The sequence below is a fragment of the Carcharodon carcharias genome, chromosome 15, assembly GCF_017639515.1.
Source record: "Carcharodon carcharias isolate sCarCar2 chromosome 15, sCarCar2.pri, whole genome shotgun sequence".
Taxonomy (NCBI): Eukaryota; Metazoa; Chordata; class Chondrichthyes; order Lamniformes; family Lamnidae; genus Carcharodon; species Carcharodon carcharias.
Window position 1 is genome coordinate 43,358,518 of NC_054481.1, and position 19,422 is coordinate 43,377,939.

Consider the following 19,422-nt stretch of genomic DNA (forward strand, 5'->3'; position numbering starts at 1 on the left):
GGGGGGTGAGTCCAGGGGAGGTGGGAGGGCTGAGAGGGATAGGGGATTCTGGGGGCGGGGGGAGAGGTTCCATGGGGAGAAGGGGTCCGGAGTGGGGGAAATCGAGGTGAACATGCAAGAGATGGATCCACAACTGCCTCCTGGGGAGTGAACTGAGGGTGGGCATGGCATGAAGAAATGGTGAGAATGACCGAGGGCATGGTGAGGCAGTAGGGTGGGAGGATGAGGGTTCGACGGTAGCGGTAGAGGGGATGGTGAGTGTGGTTGGTGGGGACTCAGAGGCAGACATGGACCCCGGGGTGGGAAGGAGGAGGTCGGGGGGTTTAATGTGGATGGGGGTGGGATTTTCAGGAAGGAAGGGAACGTGCACGTTCACCTGGATATCCCTGAAAGAAAAGGGTTGTGGTTGGTAGGTCAGGGAGGGGAGGTGGAAGGTGATGCCAGGGGGGCAGGGAACTGTGATGGGGGAAAGGAAATAGGTGACTAGGGGAGGGGAAAAATGGCGGAGTGCACGAGAAATTGATCCTGACCATGCTGTCCAAATTGAAAGTGAAATGACAGTTATTGTGGGCGAGATCAGGTGCTGCATGGGAGTGTGATCAGTGGGTGGGTGGATATGCAAGTCAGCTCAGGTGGACAACTGAAGGCGAACCCCAGCAGGCAGCACTCAAAAAGCTCAGGACATTGAGGTGAGTGTGATATGGGAGAGTGCTTGCACGAGGCTCCAAAAGGCCCTGCCACCCACCCACCCACACACACACAGCCACACAGCCACACACACACACACACACACACAGCCACACAGCCACACACACACACACACACACACACACAGCCACACACACACACACACACACACACACACCTCTCCCTCCAGAATCACTCATGGGCCAGCTGTTCCCTCTGCGGTGACATGTTTGAGAGGCTCACAGGCAAAAGCACTTGGAGGGAGAGGACAGCCTCTGAGATTCCTCAGTGGATGAACCAGGGGTGTCCAGCTCCCACTCTCCTCCTTTTGGGTGCCTGGAGGCACCGGCCTGACTCCTTGAGGGGAAGGAGCACCCAGAGGGTCATCGAGGTGCCCCATTTCCCTCTCACGTTGCTACTGCAGGAACTCACCCATGGCTACCGTGGTGGAGTGCAGGTCTGTGCACATCTCCACGTTCTGTTGGACCAGGGTCTCCCCATGGCGTCTGCCATCCTTCCCATGAGATCTTTATGCGTGCATATGTGGGCACCACTTCACCAGAGAGCAGGCGGATGCACTCCTCTGACTTGTGTGCCATTCTGTTTAGGGCTTGCAAAGCTCTGCGTGATGTTCCTCTGCCTTCTGCTGACTCTTCAGGATGAGTTGGAAGGTCAAATCCAGACACTTGTCATCTGACTCGGAACTCACAGATGCCTCTTCCTCAGCAGTCCTCCGAATGCCGGGGAACTCGGCTGAATCTGCCTCTTCATGCTGCGGACACGTGTCCATGTGGTGACCACCAGACTGTGAACCCGAGCCTGCTCAAGATCTAGGTCCCCCTGAAGCAAGTGTCTCTGAGCTGGTGGAGGGTGTGGGTAAGCGCTGTGATTGGTCTTCCAGGCTGCTTATTTCCAGCTGTTCAATGGGGGAAGGTGTCCTCTTGGCTGGAGGTGAGGACATGGATAGAGCTGAGGGACTGGCTGGCTGAGGGTGTTGGTTGCTTGGCAGAGCTCCCTGTGAACCAAAGTAGAGACAAGTATTGCATGGCAGCAGAGTCAAAAGCAGGAGAGAGAGCACTCACATTTGTATTGAGAGGGATGATGTGGTGCAGGATCCTCACATGGGTGTTCACCGCTGACCTCACAGCCACCGCAGGCACGGTCCACACCCTCACCAGTCAGCGCGATGACTCCCTCCTCAAAGTGAGTGAGGGCCTAACATGGGCCACTCCACACCCAGTCTGGGACTTCTCCCTGCTGATGTGAGCCAGCTTCTCCTGCATGGAAACAGATTAGAGAGTGTGAGCAGGACACATGGGACTGCATGGAATGTTTGTGTGGCAAGCAGAGCCATGGATGGGATGAGGACGTGAGCCCCAGAGGATATGAGCCTGATGGAGTTGTGAGGGTGTGTGTGAGAGTTAGTGGTGTCCCTTGAGGTGTGAGATCCCTGTGGATGTGAGATGGGTTTGTGAGTGTGTGAGTGATGAGAAGAATGAGTTAACCTGGCGGAATGGATGAGGCCATTCATCCTGTAGTGACACTGGGGGCTGTCCTCTTTTGCAGGGCATTGGCGCTGACCACCACTGCCACCGCCCCCCATGCTGGATTGGTGATGCCACTGCCCATCCTGCAGCCAGAGCGGGGATAGAGGATATCACGGCGGTCCTCCACTGCATCCAAATGGCGCTCGAGGGATGCGTCATTGACCCTGGGGTCTGCAGTCTTCTTGCCTTTCAGGGCCATGTCTTTTTTGCAGCAGTCGTGGGCTGGAAGCACTGAGAGGTGTGTGAGCGGCTGGAGTTTAACCATAGTGCCCGCCGAGGTGATGGTGTGACGGGTGAACGAGAGCCTGCCCGCCATGGAAAAGGGTGTTTCCTGGGATCGCATAATTAATGTGGCGGGTTTGGGATGATACCGTGTGAAAATCTGCCATTGCGGCCGGCGGGTAAAACATCATTTTATCCACCCTCTACTGCACTTGATGCAAATCTGGGACCATCCCGCCCAGTGCCTCTGATTACTGGGCAATTAAAACTAGTTAAGAAGGGAAAAGCACTTACCTCGTTTAGGCTCAGAAGTTAGAGGAGAGGGGAGCGGAAGAAAAATTTTCAGTTTAATAAATGTGGATTATTGCTGCTTATCTGACGCATGATGTGTTTTCTCCTCAGTTTCTGTTTAGAAAATAGATTGCAGTCCCCCTTGATTTTTAAATATACTTGTATACCATGAATATGGTACCTAATGTCACATTCTCAGAACTTGCATTGGTGATTAGAATATTTGGGACAGACCTTGATCTCCACAGCATTGTAATTGTGTCATTGCCTCTTAACGTATACTTGTAATGAACACTATCAAATTATAGTGTAGCACAGACTGTGTGCACCGTAGGTATTGGACTTAAGGACAGGGATGGGAACTGGCACTGTTTTTAAGTCCAGCCCCATTTCAATCCATTAGTTCAGGAGGTGGTTTTGAAAAGGCATTGCAAAGGTGGGAGCTTTAACGCTACAATAATGTACAGTAAGAGTAAATGTTATACTGTTTGCTTTTGCTGTGTTTTGAATTGAATTGAGTGTGAGTAGGGATTTCTTTTTTTGCATTGTAGAGTGGTTAATACTGTGGACAATAATCTAGCAGATCCTGACTGTACTGTCTCTCACCCCCTTCCCCTCCCTTTCCCCAAATCAGGTGATGCCTACCCCGGTGGCTCAACTCCTTTTCTTGGGGGTTTCGTCGCCAGTGGCCTAGGGACCTCGACTGCACCTCCTGGAACCCCTGCTCCTTTGCCCTCTGACCCTTCCTTCCGTGGACCCAACCCCACAAATATCCAGATGGCACAGCTCTGGGTTGCATACCCTCCTGAAGGTAATAAAAAAACAATTCTCAACTGCACTCACTTCTTAGGTTTTACAGTCAATGCTACATCTGCTGGCAGCGAGGATTAACAACAGGTTTAGCAATCAGCCCTTTTATGTGTTGCAAAGTTTTTGTTGGAATGAACTAGAAAACAGAAAGCGACTTGGATGTGACTTTGTTTACTCAATAACATACTGTCGTCTACTGTTACCCAATCACTCGGCCAATAAAGTGACATCATTGATTTAGCAATCCTATCAGCTGACAGGGAGCAGCTTGTGTGTTTGTTTCCTCTACTGTTTGTAACTAATTGTACAGCAAATTGTGAGATTTCCATTCTCCTAAACTGTAAAACAAAAACAGAATTACCTGGAAAAACTCAGCAGGCCTGGCAGCATTGGCGGAGAAGAAAAGAGTTGACGTCTCGAGTCCTCATGACCCTTCGACAGAACAGTTCTGTCGAAGGGTCATGAGGACTCGAGACGTCAATTCTTTTCTTCTCCGCCGATGCTGCCAGGCCTGCTGAGTTTTTCCAGGTAATTCTGTTTTTGTTTTGGATTTCCAGCATCCGCAGTTTTTTTGTTTTTATCTCCTAAGCTGTAACTTTGTTCTAAGATAGTTAAATGTCTATGATCAGATCCTCGCTTTTTTTTATATGTTGATGCCACATGGCGAGACTGGGGAAGCTGGGATTGTTCTCCTTAGAGCAGAGAAGGTTAAGGGGAGATTTAACAGAGGTGTTCAAAATTATGAAGGGTTCTTGATAGAGTAAATAAGGAGGAACTGTGTTCATTGACATGGCGGCAATAATCAGAGCACATTCAATCTAAGGATATTGGGAAAAGAGTGGGGGAGTTGGGTGTTGGGGGGAGTGGAGTTGGGCGTTCGGGGGAGGAGTTGGGCATTGGGGAGGGTGGTTGGGCGTGGGGGGTGTGGTGGGTGGTACAGAGATGATGATGTGATTTACATACATTTTTGTGCACTGCCTGAACTGATGGTTGGCCATTCTCAGAATCCAACAAACTAGAGTGGAAGCAAGTCATCCTCAATCCCGAGGGACTGTCTAAGAAGGAAGAAGAAAGTTGGTGAAAGCAGATTCAATGGTACCTTTCATAAAGACTGAAAAGGGGGGAAATAATGGCAATAGGGTCAAAATGTTGGGGGCGGGGGTTTGTGGAACAAACTAGAAAGCTATTTCAAAGAGTCTGCACAAGTAAGATGGACCGCATGGCCTCCTTTGGTACTGTAAAATGCTATGATGAAGGTAAGGCAATAGTCTGCAGGAATACAGGAAGAGGCTGCATCCGAGAAACTGTCAAGGATTAGAATCTAAACCTTCAAAAAGGAGGTGGAAAGGGAAATGAATAGTTTCTGCATTTTCCTAATCAATCTGGAGAAAATCCTTTTGGCACTGAATTCTAATTGAATGCACATTGTGTGCGATTCTTCCCTCACCCATCTCCTTGGAAAAGATGACTAGTTGGGAATAGAAATAAGTCAGTCGTGTCCCAGCTTGGCTCCTTTTTCAGTATTTGTTTTTGCTACCATTGTGAAGGAACTTGCACCCCAGCCAGCCTCCAGTACACAGAGCTCACCTGTCGTCTCATGTTGCCTTTACCTTTGCGCTCATTAGCAATGGTTGCCAGCCCCTCTAGGATTGTCATAGGCTCTCCAAGAATTCAAGATGAATCTAGTCACCATTATGAGAAACCCAGAAGAAAACTCATAGCGGCATTAAAATAAAAACGTGTGCATTTTTTTCCATTTCCTTTTGACACTTTGGCTTATTAGTTAAAATATTGGAGTTGACACAGGTGGGGTGGTTAGAGATGGAAAGTCAGGTGATGACACCTCCAGGAATACCTCCAGCCAGAGCTGGCAAACCTGCCATTGCTGCCAGCAGCAGCCCATGGGCCTAGCAAAGATCCATCCATGCTTCCACCTCCAGGCAATATTGTTACAGTCACCGTATTACACCACCACACTGGTGAACCAATCTAAACTGGTCATGTAGAAGAGGCAGCTGGCAATTTTGAGCAGTGATTTGCATTGCATGATGTAACCCATGCGCGCGTCACTAAATTATTGTTGCATTCTAAAAGGCATCAAATTTTATGCACCCTCCAGATGATATATCCGTACATTTTTAAAAGCTGTGTGTACCTAGGGAATTCTAAAGCTATTGGAAATCATGCTAGACATGTTCTTTTACATAAAGTCCCATCACAGTGATTAACACATTGCATTTCCTCCAGTTGATTATCCTCTTGTACCTGGGCATTACCAGGTGTCTGGTTTGTAACCACTTCCTTGACCAAGACGCTAGTCACCTGTGCCAACATTGTTTTCTGTGGCTCGGCATCAGTGTTCTTTGTCCCATTACTTTCCCATGTAGAGCTCTGCAATGTTCTTTTTATGTTGAAGGCGCTGTTGGGGGAAGTACTTATTGATAGCAAATCAGTTCAGTCATCTGGATCAGACCCCGGCCATTTTGCTAGCCAGTGCACTTCAGAAGTTTGGGTTGCAGCAGATTGAAAGCACAGTGGGAACCCAACGCCACAAGCAGAACCTGGATAGCTGAGTGAAGCTTTTCTCTCAGGTCTGTCCCTTTGGTTTATCCCTAACTGATCCAGGCCTTCACAAGGCTGCTGCTGCTGTTCCTCTTTCCATAGAAATTACAATTTGGAAATGAGCCGATTGGTCCATTCAGTTTGTGTTTATCAGTCATCCTCATGCCACATGCCCTGTTCAAATTATTGTGTTTTTCTATCACATGTATAAGGATAATTTCTCTGACTTTGCACTTCCCAAAAGGGCACACGCTCAAAGGGGGATCCGAAGGCCAACTGTCCGTTGGGTTGTTGCAAAGTCGGTAAATCTACCAGGAGGAAAAGTCTAAGGGTTTGGAATGGGACCCATGCCCCTCCCTCAACATATTTCAGCAAGTTCTGGTTCAAAGCTCTCAAGATGTCAGCGGTTCCCTGCTTTAAGCTTTACCCCTTTTGAGATGTCAGTAAGAATTAAGACTGGGTCAAGTGTCAATAGGAAAGCAGATATAGGAGGACACACACCTAATTTAATAATCTAAACATAAAGTTTAATTTAAACAGAAGGAAAAATCGTAAATCAAAATCTTTGTATTATTATCCAAATCTACCAGGTGCTCTATCTTCAGCCAGACCCAGAAGGCCCCAAGCGTATTCGCTAATGCCATTTTCTGCCTCTTCAATACCACTCTGGCACGGACACCACTGAAGAGAGGTGTAAGGCCATCTTTGCCAGGTTCAGCAATGGGCCTAGAAGAAGGCCCTCCTCCCACCTATCTGCACCCCTCCACCCCAGATGGCTAAAGATCAGGATTTTAAATTTGTATTTACATTTATGTTCAATGGCTCTGTGTTTTCAATCCTAAAAACTCACCAGCCAATGTCCTTCTAGGTAGTGAAGGTCGTAGGTTTGGAAGATGCTCCTATGGAAGCCTTGGCGAGTTGCTGCAGTAGTTTGCACAAGCTAGAGCTAAGGGTATGCCACTGGTGAAGGGAGTGGATGTTTAAGCCAGCAGATGGGGTGCCGATCAAACACTGATTTGCCCTGGGTGGTGTTGAATGGCTTGTGTGTTGTTGTTTCTGCATTCGTCCAGACAAATGAGGTGTGTCCCATCATACCCCTGACTTGTGTCTTGTCAACCAATGACATAGAGACTGAGGATGAGCCACTGTGCAGAAATCCCAACCTCTGGTCTAACAAAATAATAGGCATGGAGAAGATGTTTCCACTTGTGGGGAATCCAAAACTAGGGACCATAATTATAAGAATAATTAATAAATCCAGTAAGAGATTCAGGAGGAACTTCTTTACCCAGGGAGTGGTTAGAATGTGGAACTTGCTACCAATGGAATAGTTGAGGCAAATGGTATAGATACATTTAAGGGAAAGCTAGTTAAATTCACTAAGGAGAAAGGAGTAGAAGGCTATGCAGATTGGGTGAAATGAAGAGGGGTGAGAGAAGGCTCATATGGAGCATAAACACCAGCATTGACCTATTGGGCCGAATGGCCTCTTCCTGTGAAGTATGTTCAATGGAAAATTTTCTTTAAGTCACTGCACAAGTGAAAAATTAAAATAATTTTCATTCCCTGCACCACCTCTCTAAGATTCTTTTACTTCCACCCCTGAAGATCCTTGACAATGGCTCAACCAGGAGCCAGTGCTTAGGCTGGGATTTCAGAAGGAACCTTGTTCGTACCTGTTGGTGCACACCCAACACCTGAGTTGCTTTGGGAGTGAATCCTACATTTGTGGTCAGCACTGAATTTTAGTTCCACTGGGTCATTTAGTTTTACGAAATCTGAATGTGAATCTGGTCAGCCAGCTGATTAGGTGGCTGTAGAATAGAGTGAGAGAAGAGCTGAGATGAGTTACTGAAGGGGTAGTAAAACAGCCGTAATAACTAAAAAGGTCTTGTTTTCGCAGCAGAGATGCCATTTGCTCAAGCCAAATCTGGTCTTTCCCTGCTTTGTTGAGTTTACTTTGCCATTCAAAATAAAAAAAAAAATAGGTGTGGTTGGCAAACGGTGAATCAGAGTCAACTCAGGCCAAGCTTTCTGTTGTTTAGCAATGACTCATGCACTTATTGTAACGAACCCCATTTCTCTATTCAAATACAATCCATCCGTCTGTGAAGCAATCTAAAAATGGAATTAACCCCTTCACTCCTGCACAGCTGACTGTGGGATTCCACTTGAACTGTGGTGTTTTCAGTTCCACCAGTCATGTTGCATTTATAAGTACTGAGTGAGAATTGTGGTGATTGGTTTATGATGTTGTTAGTGTTACCATTGCACATGCCGATTTTTGATGAGTTACTATTAATAACGTTATAAAACAAATTATAGTCTATACCACTGATTTTAGATTTAGTAGGTGGTTGCTTAATTATAAGTATGAGTAAGTAGGGCTCCATTGATTCTGAAACTCTGATTCTGAGAGAGTATTTGGAAGGACCAGGATTGCTGAATCAAACTGGGTTGCTCGAAGGACTTGTGTTGGGCTGTAGCTCAGAATTTCTAGGGCTGCGCTCTGTTCCTGAATTGGGCAATTAGCATTTTCAGAAATCAAAGCTCTAACTTGTTCCCGGTGAACCATTGTGAAGGCAGTTGCAGTGATGCATGCAGTTGCCTTTGGCTATCTGGGGCCTGTTTTACAGGGTAGCAAGGACAGGATAGTGCCAAGTGAACAAACCTAGAAACGGAGCTTGGATCTTTGCTTTTCATTAGCTTGGCAGTCAACTTATGTCTTGACTGAGTACGCAGCTGAGTACACCAAGTGGGGTTCACTCACTGTGATACTAATATATTACTGTGTTCACATTAAAAACGGCCTGTCGCATTTTATAATGGAAACTATCCGAGGAACACGGTATTACTCTGGCTCTAGACCTGAATTTTATTTAATGTCTTACTGCAAAAACATGATGCGGCGCTAGAAGAATACCAGCTTTTTTTCCCATTCCGATTGCTCCTTTCCCAAAGGCACTGACTCATGCTGGAGTACGTTTACATCAACTGCTCAGTTGCTCAATAACTCAGCCAAGCTGCCAGCAAAGATAGTGAGTTGGCACAGCTGTGCAACCATGGTGTCAGCCCAACTACGCCTGACCCTGTCTTCACTTGACATTTGTGAGCGCTGTCCTAGCAGGAGTCGCTGGATAGTTACCAGGAAACCACATCCTCTCTGATGCACACATCCGCCTCATCCTTCTTGACCTCTTTGCAGGCTTTGACACAATTGACTACACCATCGTCCTCCAATATCTCTCCTCCATTTAATAATTAGACGGGATTCCCTCACTTGGTTCCAGCCTCACTTGTCAAGACACAGCTATAACATCTCCACTTCCATCTTCCCTTCCCACTCCTGTACCAATACCTCTGGAGTAAGCTACACTTGACACCCCCTGCTCGTCTTCACTAGCATGTTGTCCCCTTGCCGCCATCTTCCAAAATCATGGGGCTGAATTTTGCCATGAGCACCAGGAACCTGCTCAAGGCGGCAGTACGCCTTAATCTGGCTGAATTTTATCAGGGCAGCCCAATTTACAGGTTGCCTGTGCATTCATTGTTCAATTTAGGCACAGCAGGCAGGTTCCAAAGGCAGAAATCAGGACTGTGTGACCAGTGGGAGTGCTACTGAGGGTCAGGGAGCGACAGGGAAACACTGGAGGCCCCATCTGGATCTGGGGAGTGGCTAAAACCTCATTAGGCCCATGATGACTGGAGACATTCACCTGCAGGGCGTCCTCACTCAGTGGCAAGGCTATGACATGGGAAGGCAGCAGCCTGGCCATTTTGTGCTGGAAACATTTCCATCTCCCTCAACTGTGACTCAGCCTCGACCTCCCGCTGAGTAGCCGCCTCCTGTCACTTGGTGAGTTTCAGACACAACGGGGAACGCACCCAATACTGGTTGTTCTGCTGCTACGATCATCACCATTAAGTGGTCTTTAATGAACTTGATTTCATTCCCACTACTGCTGCACCTCCAGGAAAAGCACGAGGATGTGGGAAGCTGACAGGAAGCCGATCCTGATGCAATTTTCCCAGCACCAACACCCCACTGCTTCCAAAACCACCTGCACGCGCCAAATTTAATGTTGTCTCCATGATGGGTTTGATAGCTGGGGGAGGGGTAGGTCAGGGGTTCATTTAATCAGGCAGGAGGGGGGCAGGTGGGGACATCATCACCTTCCCACTCCTGCCCCAATTAGTTCCGTGGCGGGAAGGACCATGGTTGGCCTTCCCATCCTGCTGCCAATTGAAGCCCTTAAGTGGCCAATTGATGACCACTTAAGGGCCCCATCCCACTGCTGCCGATATTAAACCAGCAGCAGGTGTGCCTGCTGCCATGCGGGAGCACAACAAGCAAATCTGTGCAGGTCCCTCATTCAAAGGTACTCAATGCCTGAACAAGGGACCCGGCATCGGGGAGTGGGAGGAGTCATGCTGAGAGCCACCCCCTACTCTTGATGTCAACCCCCTACACCCATTCCCCTGCGGCCTCCGCCTTGCGAAACCCCCCCCCCACCATCACTTACTTCTGGCCTGGGTTGCTCCATAATCCTCGGCCCCCATAGATGTTATTCTGGCAGCAGCCACTGCCTCCCCAGCAGCACTGCTGAGCCAAAGAGTTGCCAGCCTGTAATTGGCCAGAAGCTCTTGGCAGGCAGGACTTCCCACCCTCAGGGTCCTTGGTCCCATGGAAGGCCCACCGATTGCCTGTTAATTGCCCGATTGGCTCTCCAGCCGGTGGCTGAGATTCCCGTTGTCACCATAAAATCTCCCCCCTGCCCCAACATCTCCACAAGGCTGGGAAAATTCTCCCCTTCCTGTCATGTTCTACTTTTGCACTGATAACACCAAGCCCTATTTCCCCACCACCTCCCCCCACTGTCTCTGTTTAACCAGCCTGCTTGTTCACCCTCCAGTCCTAGATGAGCAGCAACTCCTCAAATCAGATATTTGGAAGATGAAAGCAATTGACGTTGGCCCTCATCGCAGACTCTGTACCCTCAGCGCCAATTAATTTCATGTCTATCTGTGATCATTGTTTCAGGTTGAAGCCAATCAGTCAGAGCTTTGATGTCCTATTTTACTCTGAGCTGCGATTCGGGCCCCATAACCTCTCCATTGGCTTGGCCTAAATAGCCAAGTGGTTATGGTACTGGGTTTGTTACCCCAAGATCAAGAGTTCAAATCTCACTATGGCAAACTATGAAACAATGTAACTTCATCTGAAACAGATGGAAACAGGTTTGTACTCGAAAGAGTTACAAAAGATAACCTCTCCATTACAAAGATCGTCTACTTCCACCTCCATAATATTGCTAGTCTCCGCTCCTGCGTCAACCAAAACCCTCGTCCATGCCATTGCCAATTCCACACTTGACTATTCTAATGCTGCATTGGCCAGCCTCCCATTCATAAAGTTCAATTCACCTGTATGATGTGTCCAAAGTCCCATTCACCCATCACCCCTTATGCTCTGTACAATGGCTCCCAACCACAGCACCAACTTAAAAGTCTCAGGCCCATGTTCAGATCCCTCCACTGCCCCTCTCCTCTCCACCTCTCCGACCTCCAGCTGTTCAAACCTCTTGAGAACTGTGTTCCCCCACCTCTGGCTTCTGGTGCATCTCCCATTCCCTTTGCCCTGTCTTACAGCCCATTAAGCACCTTCTTAAAATCTCAGGATGTCCCAAGGTGCTTTAAATCCAATGATGTGGTCTGAAGGAAATGCAGCAACCAATTTGAGCACAGCAAGCTCCCATAAATAGAAGTGTTGGTTAAGGGATAAACATTGGCCAGGACACCAGGGAAAACTCTGCTGCTCTTTGAATAGTGTTGTGGAATCTTTTACATCCACCCAAAAGGGCAAACAGGGCCATGGTTTAAAGTCTCTTCAGAAAGATTACACCTCTAACAGTGCTGCACCCTCTCTCAGTCCTGCAGTGGAGAGTCAGCTTAGATTATGTTTCCATGTCTAGAGTGCGGGCTAAACCTACAACGTTGGACTCAGAGATGAGCTGCTACCTACACCCTCCCCCCACCCCACCCCACTCCACTCACCAAACCATGGTTGATGGCTCAATGGTTTCTGTTTCTCATTTAACAGGGGCTTGAATTGTGTCTCCTATTTGTTTCTTTTCCATCTGAAGACTGTAAAGCCGAGGTGGCCATAAAAATTTCATGAAGGACTGTTGGGTGCAGGAGAGGAGAGAGAGTCTAAAATAGAGTATATAGGCTAACTTCTCCAGATATTTCCAGAGGGTTTTTTTTCGTTCACAGTAGGTATTGTTCATTGGGAATGCTGCCGTTAACGACCCATGACATGTCAAGGCCAAGGGGGCTGCAGAAATCCAGCTGTTCTTTTTGAGAAAGCGACTGGTGACGTTCTTTTACATCCATTGTAATTTGACTTCTCCACTGATCCAGTGTGTGTTGTGCCCTCAATTACTACACTGACATAAAGGCAGCCTTTTATATAAATCTTTAAATGTTCCACTGAGTTACTAATAGAATATGGTAGTGGGAACAGTTTCCTCAAGTTCTGTATGAAGTGGACTATCAGCACTTTTATATTATAAACAGGACAATGTACCCATCGGCCCTCAAACAGAACCTGGGAGCTCTGTGCCCTAATAGTCCCTGTTTATTTTCTGTCTTGCCAGATCAAGGCAGAAGGCCCAGGGGAGTTTGAATCTGCTGTTGGGTGGATTCATTTTATACTGATGAGTGCCACAAATGGTGAAAGAAGTGGTCATCTGCCTTTCATGGCATCAAGTGAAAACCACCTTATAATAACAGCTTCAACCATCCTTGCCCCCATTTCCGCCTAACACTGCACCAATAACTGGGCCTTTTGCCCTTAGTTACCATCTTATAATCATGAATCTTCAAAGAGATATAACATTACAGGAGGAGACTATTCAACCCTTCTAGCATGTCCCACATTCAATTAGATCATGGTTGATTTATATCTTACCTCCATGGTACTATTCGCCTTGGTGCCATACCCATGCCCTACAGCAATCTATCAATCTCAGTTTGAAATATTCAATTGACCCCCAGCTTTAGCAATTTTTAGGGAGAGACAATTCTAGATTTTCTTTTTGTGAAGAACTATTTTATACCTTGAACAGCCTGGTCCTAATTTTAAGAAAACTTTCCTTGATCTGGACTCCTTCACCAGAGATTCTCTTTATCTACCCCATAGAATCCTTTAAATTTGTTTCTTAAGTGTGAGTGTGAAAAGTATTTCAACTGAACCGCTAGTTGGAATTGTTTTAAATGTTTACCGTTATGGTGTCAGATGAATTATTGTCAATGGCCCTTCAACCTCACTCTTTCCAATGTTCCTTCTTAAACTAATGTCATTCAGAGAGGCGGGCTTGAATCTAGCCAGTGTCTGAGGTAAAAATTCAGTGTTTGACCTTTTGAACATTGTACAAATGTTGTAAATCAGAGTCGTGATTTACTAGGAATATCAACCTCTGAAAGAGTGCCCCCTATTGCCAAGATAGTGCCACTTCTGGTTTCCAACCAATTTGAACCAATAAAGTGGCACCAGGTTAACCCGCAATGCCACAATATGACTGTCAGTTATTTACATATACCCGGTTCTACTAGAGGGCTACCTCTAAGACGGCTGACAAACTTAAAAATGTGTGTGTAATTAAAATATGATTCTGTGTCCGTTAGCAAAACAAGCACTCTCCTTACAGATCGATGGGGAATGATTTCAGATTGAGTTGCAGTGACAGCTGTTCTTAATCCCCTCCCCTCCCCCCACATTCTCTGGCCTACAGATTGAGACAGCCTGAGGGGAGAGAGGGAGCAGGCGGTTTACAAGGTGCTGTGGAGACATCTATCACCTCCCCTCTTTGGATTTTCCAAGGTTTATTCTTCCTATTAAAGTTTAAATTGAACCTCTAATCCATTCTGGGTTGGGGAGAGATTGTTTCACGGATGGCACACCTAAACTCAGTGGTTGACATAAATGCACTTCCTGCTAACGTAAACACTGGGAGTAGGAAATTGGGTTTTAATCCTGAGTTTAAAATTGCCCCTTTGGGACCAAAATGATTGTTCTTTAGCTCAGCAAAGCAGATAACCGGAGGACAAATCTGAGACGTGCAGAATGTATAATCAGTGCCATCTTTGGCTCTTGAAAAATCAGGCAGGTTGTAACACATTTTGCTTTAACCCCTTACCAGCAGTAAGGTTTGTTTATGAAGTTTGACCCTTTCCCACCCTTGGCACCTGACTGTTTTTCTATTGTAAATAATGGCCCACATGAAGCACGGTTTAAATAAAATTAAAGCACTTGTTTCCGATTGAATCTATTAAGAGAAAGTAAATCCCAATTTTTTTACAAAAAAATGCAGATGTTCCCTACTTTTATTATTTATTTCCATTGAGGTGTAGTTCCCAACAAATAACTGACCTGCAGTTTTAAAAAATCATCTTATCTTTAATAGTAGTGCCATTGATGCCAGTATGAAAGATAAATACATTTTTAATATTGGAAATTACTTTTTGCAAATGTGATCATGCTAATATCTAATAGCCACAAAAAGCCAAATTAAAGTGTATGCTTCAAGTTTGACCCAGAACTGTGCTGGGTTATTCGATCTCATCCTAGGTATCCAGCGGCATGTGACAAGCGACCTCATTACCCCAGGATTAAGGAGTGGGAAATCATCCGAGGTTCCTGGTACTGATGGCTTTCCAGCCATTCCTGCTGGCGGGTATGCAGGCTTGTTAGTCAGGCCATGCAGGGCTTCCATGGTTGCTGCTACTCAATATGGAAGCTCACCAGTGAGCACAGGAACTGAACCCACCACAAGCCTGTGAGGAGGGAGAATATTTTTTCCCAAAGAGAACTTTTATTCATCGTCAGTAATGAACACTGAATCCAATTAGACAAATCTAATGTAATTTATTTTCTTTAGATTTTTCTCTAACTAAATCGGATTAAAAATGTCACTGATTCTCCTGTGGTCTCCAATGTGTTATAGTATCTTGTTCTAACAGTGGCATGGGCAATTGTGCAAAACTAAAAATAACCAATTATTCTGATCATGTGATTAGCAATTTTTTTATGTAAAGGAAGCAGTTCATTATAGTTGAAATAATAGGGGCAGCTTATTTCTTTTATTGGACTTCAGCACTATGGAGTTTTTGAAAAAGCAAATAATGTTTTGACCAGAATCAATGGGCGTTTATCACAATTTCTGCAGATTTCTATTCCCCACCCCTTCCTCTTTTTTTCCATTCAGTCTCCCTGTGGTGTACATTGTTCTTTGGCCCAGAGGCCATACAGGACAGCTGAAGGACTGCTTCAAAGCCTGATAGTGGAACTGGTACAGTGCAGCCCAAGATCATTCACTCTCCATTCTGGTGTTGCACCCCCAGACTAGAATGGCTACCAGGGGTGAGGAACTTCGGTTAGGTAGAGAGACAAGAGAAGCTGAGATTGTTCTGCTTAGAGCAGAGAAGGGAAGATTTAGGTGGATAAAATTTTCGGTGGGTTTTGATAGTGGAATTAAGCAGAAACTCTTTCCATCAACGGAAGTGTTGGTAACCAGAGAATGCAGATTTAAATAATTGGCAAAAGAACCAGAGTTGAGATGAGAAGGCATTTTCTTTACATAGAAAGATATTAGAATCTGGAATGTTTTGCCGGAAAGGATGATGCAAGCAGATTCAACAGCAATTTCCAGAAAAGAATTGGGTGATTACTTGCATAGAGTCACATGGAATTTACAAGACGGAAACAGACCATTCAATCTAACTGATTTATGCTGGACATCCTCCCTCAACATATCCTTCTATATCTTTCTCCCTCATTTACATATCTAGCTTCCCCTTTGGTGCATCTATGCTATTCACTTCAACCTCTATGGAGCAACGGGGAGTGGGTCTAATTTGGATAGCACTTTCAAGGAGCTGGCACAGGCACAATGGGCTGAATGGTCTCCTTTTGCGCTCTGTGATTGTATGAGAGGCTGCATTTCACTAACAAAAAGCTGTGAGAATATCCTGCAATGGACTGTTGCAGCCTCATTTGATAAATTAGCAGAAAAAAATTGGCAAAGACAAATGACACACTGGCCAATGCCTGTATTTGCAAAGCACTCTCCCAGATGATCGGGCCTCTTTAAATTAGTATTTAATCGGAGGAGCTTTAAAATCATTAGTAAAACTGCAGACCTCATAGTTGCCTTCCTGAGCTGCTGATTTGTGTGACAATGTATGGCACAATGTGAAACATCTGGCACTCAGTGATTTACAACCTGCACTTGGGGAATCAAGCTAATATTGTGAGAGAAATGGATTTTCTTTTCTAGGGAAGGTTTATGTGACCACTGACTGCTACACCATCTCCTTTAAAAGAATATTAAGACACATGTTAATTTGAAAGGATATTTTCCTTTACTAAAAGAAGAGTGAATAAGACCAACCTGCATTTCTTTTTTCTAAAAAAAAGTTTAATCAGACTACCAAGAGTAGTTGCAAGGGATACCTCAGTAAGCAGATGTTACATATTTGATGCCTTGCGTTGCCTGGAGCTGGAGTGCTGGGATGCAGACTAAAGGAACCTGACAATGCAGAGCACTTTGAGGAGAAGGGGAGATTTCGGTCGGTTTTGTCTACATAATGTTAGACCACATAATCCTGAAGCAACCTCAAGTCAAATAAACTTCCTAGATGATTCCATATTTGTTTTTCTTATTTTCTTTTTGTAAAAGCCTACCTCATTTTGGAATCTCCGTTTATGGGATTATTTCTTTCTGCTGCAGTTTCGATGGAAAGTGGAAGAAAATCTTTTGGCAGCCATAGTCCCTGGTTTTGAGCGTGCTACTGACAAAGAGCCTCATGGGGGCATCTATAATCCTATCATGCTTCCCATAAACTAAACCATCCTTTTCTGAGTGGGATAGCTAATTATACACTTGCTCTAATATTATTTGTCCATGATTCAAGGGGAGGCGGTGACGTAGTGATGATGGGTGAGCTTTTCTGGTCTCACCGAAATTCAATGGACATTTGGCTGCCCCTTCAAATTTTCTTTTCCTGCCATAAGCAGGACTGTTAAATCTTGGCCCATGTTACTGGACTAGTAATCCAGAGGCCCAGAGTAATGCCTAGTGGGCACAGGTTCAAATCCCACCATAGCAGCTGGTGGAATTTAAATTCAATCAATAAAATAGTCTGGAATTGAAAGCTAGTCTTAGTAATGGTGACCATGAAACTATCATCAATTATCATAAAACCCTTCTAGTTCACTAATGTCTTTCAGGGAAGGAAATCTGCCATCCTCACCTGGTCTGACTTACATGTGGCTCCAGACCCTCAGCCATGTGGTTGACTCTTAACAGCCCTCTGAAATAGCCAAGCAAGCTAAGCTATTTTGGAGGGCATTTAAGAGTCAACCACACTGCCATGGGTCTGGAGTCACATGTAGGTCAGACCGGGTGAGGACAGCAGATTTCCTTTTCTCAGAGACATTAGTGAACCAGGTGTTTTTTTTACAATAATCAGCAATGGTTTCATGGTCACCATAAGACTTTTTAATTCCAGACTTTTTTTTATTGAGTTCAAATTCCACTATCTGCCATGGCAGGATTCGAACCCAGGTCCCCAGAGCATTATCCCGGTTCTCTGGATTACTAGTCCGACTCAGTTTAAGGGCACTTAAGGATGGGCAACAAACACTGGTCAGTGACACCCACATCCCATGAAGGAATTTTAAAAAAATGATAAACTTAGTTGTTGACTGGACAATGTGCCTAGTTTATGCTGAAAGTGATATCCTACTTGCAAGGGGCAATGCACCGAACTGCACTTTTATTTGTTCCGAATATCGAATGAAGCAGCCCGAAGCCCAACCATAGAACGATGCAGCACAGAAGGATACCATTTGGCCCAGTGTGCCTGAGCTGGTGTATTGAAAGAGCTATCTAATTAGTTCCATTAGATAACTAATTAGTTATCTAATTGGTTCCATCTAGCTGCTCTTTGAACATAGAACTGCATTTTCATATATATATATCCAATTGCCTTTTGCAAGTTACAAATGAATTTACTTTCTCCATCTTTTCAGGCAGTGCCTTCCAGATCGTAACCACTCACACCGTAAAAACTCTTCTCCTCATCTGCCCCTAGCCTTTTTGCCAATTGGCCTAAATCTGTGTCCTCTGTTTATCTACTCTCCAGCCAAGGGGAACAGTTTCTCCTTATTTATTCTTCTCAAAGCCTTACATAATTTTGAACACCTCTATTAAGTCTGTCATAACCTTCTCTATCCTAAGGAAAACAACCCCAGCATCTCCATATAACTGAAGCCTATCCTCCCTGGTACCATTCTAGTAAATCTCTTCCACACCCTCTCCAAGGCCTTGACATCCTTTCTAAAGTGTGGTGTTCCAAGCCACTCATCAACCTGACTTGGAAATATATCGCTGTTCCTTCATTGTCGCTAGGTCAAAATCCTGGAACTCCCTCCCTAACAGCACTGTGGGTGTACCTACACCACATGGACTGCAGTGGTTCAAGAAGGCAGCTCACCACCACCTTCTCAAGGGCAACCAGGGCTGGGCAATAAATACTGACCCAGCCAGCAAAGCCCTCATCCCATGAATGAATAAAAAAAAAGAATTGGACACAGCGCTCCAGATGAGCTCTAGCCAGTGGATTATAAAATTCACAGTGCAACAAAAGACTGCTAAGTAGTTTCTGGTTCTGTGAACTAGAACCTATGAGGACTCTTGTGGTTCCTTGATCCAGGCTAGTTGGATTCAGCTGTCAACTTTGTTTGGCATTTGGAATCCTTCGAGTGAGCCCTGGGATGCTTTCCTTGAGTGCGGAGATATTAATGAGCGCAGTATAAAGCTGTCACTCAAAGGCTTTATTTTTGAGGGACAAAATAAGGTGGTGCATCAGTAAAAGCCCAACTTGCTCCAGCTCTACTTTGTGAGTAAGTGGTTCATCGCGGTGAACTGACGAGGTAGGTCTTGCCAACCTCTACGCTGAGAACATAAGATAGGTCTCTGTTGAGTCTTCCTCGCACATAGCTTTGTAAATAGTTGATGTCAAACATTTACTCTGCCCCTCGCTAATACTTGTCTAAACTGAGTGACCTGACCTTTGAACTTTTAGCCTCCTTATACCCCACCCCATCTTTCATCATCTGGGCCCCACTGCAGATAGGACAGTCTATTGGCAGGTCTGACAAAGTGCCTAATTTGTATTACTGAACAGCTTCATGTTAATGTGATTGCCATGTGCCTGGGAAGGGAGCAGTTTGTAAATT

At 45.5% G+C, this 19,422-nt stretch overlaps 1 protein-coding gene across 7 annotated transcripts in view; it reads left to right on the plus strand.

Annotated features, from left to right (window-relative positions):
- The window catches only part of tnrc18 (trinucleotide repeat containing 18), a 161,728-nt gene that overhangs the window by 52,485 nt on the left and 89,821 nt on the right, over window positions 1–19,422 (plus strand). For 6 of the 7 annotated variants that reach the window (XM_041205765.1, XM_041205768.1, XM_041205767.1 and 3 more), the window contains exon 3: window positions 3,382–3,558. The exons of the other annotated variant lie outside the window; for it this stretch is intronic. In XM_041205765.1, coding sequence (XP_041061699.1) covers window positions 3,382–3,558 — 177 coding nt within the window. The remainder of the gene's footprint in view (window positions 1–3,381; window positions 3,559–19,422) is intronic. 7 annotated transcript variants of the gene reach the window in all.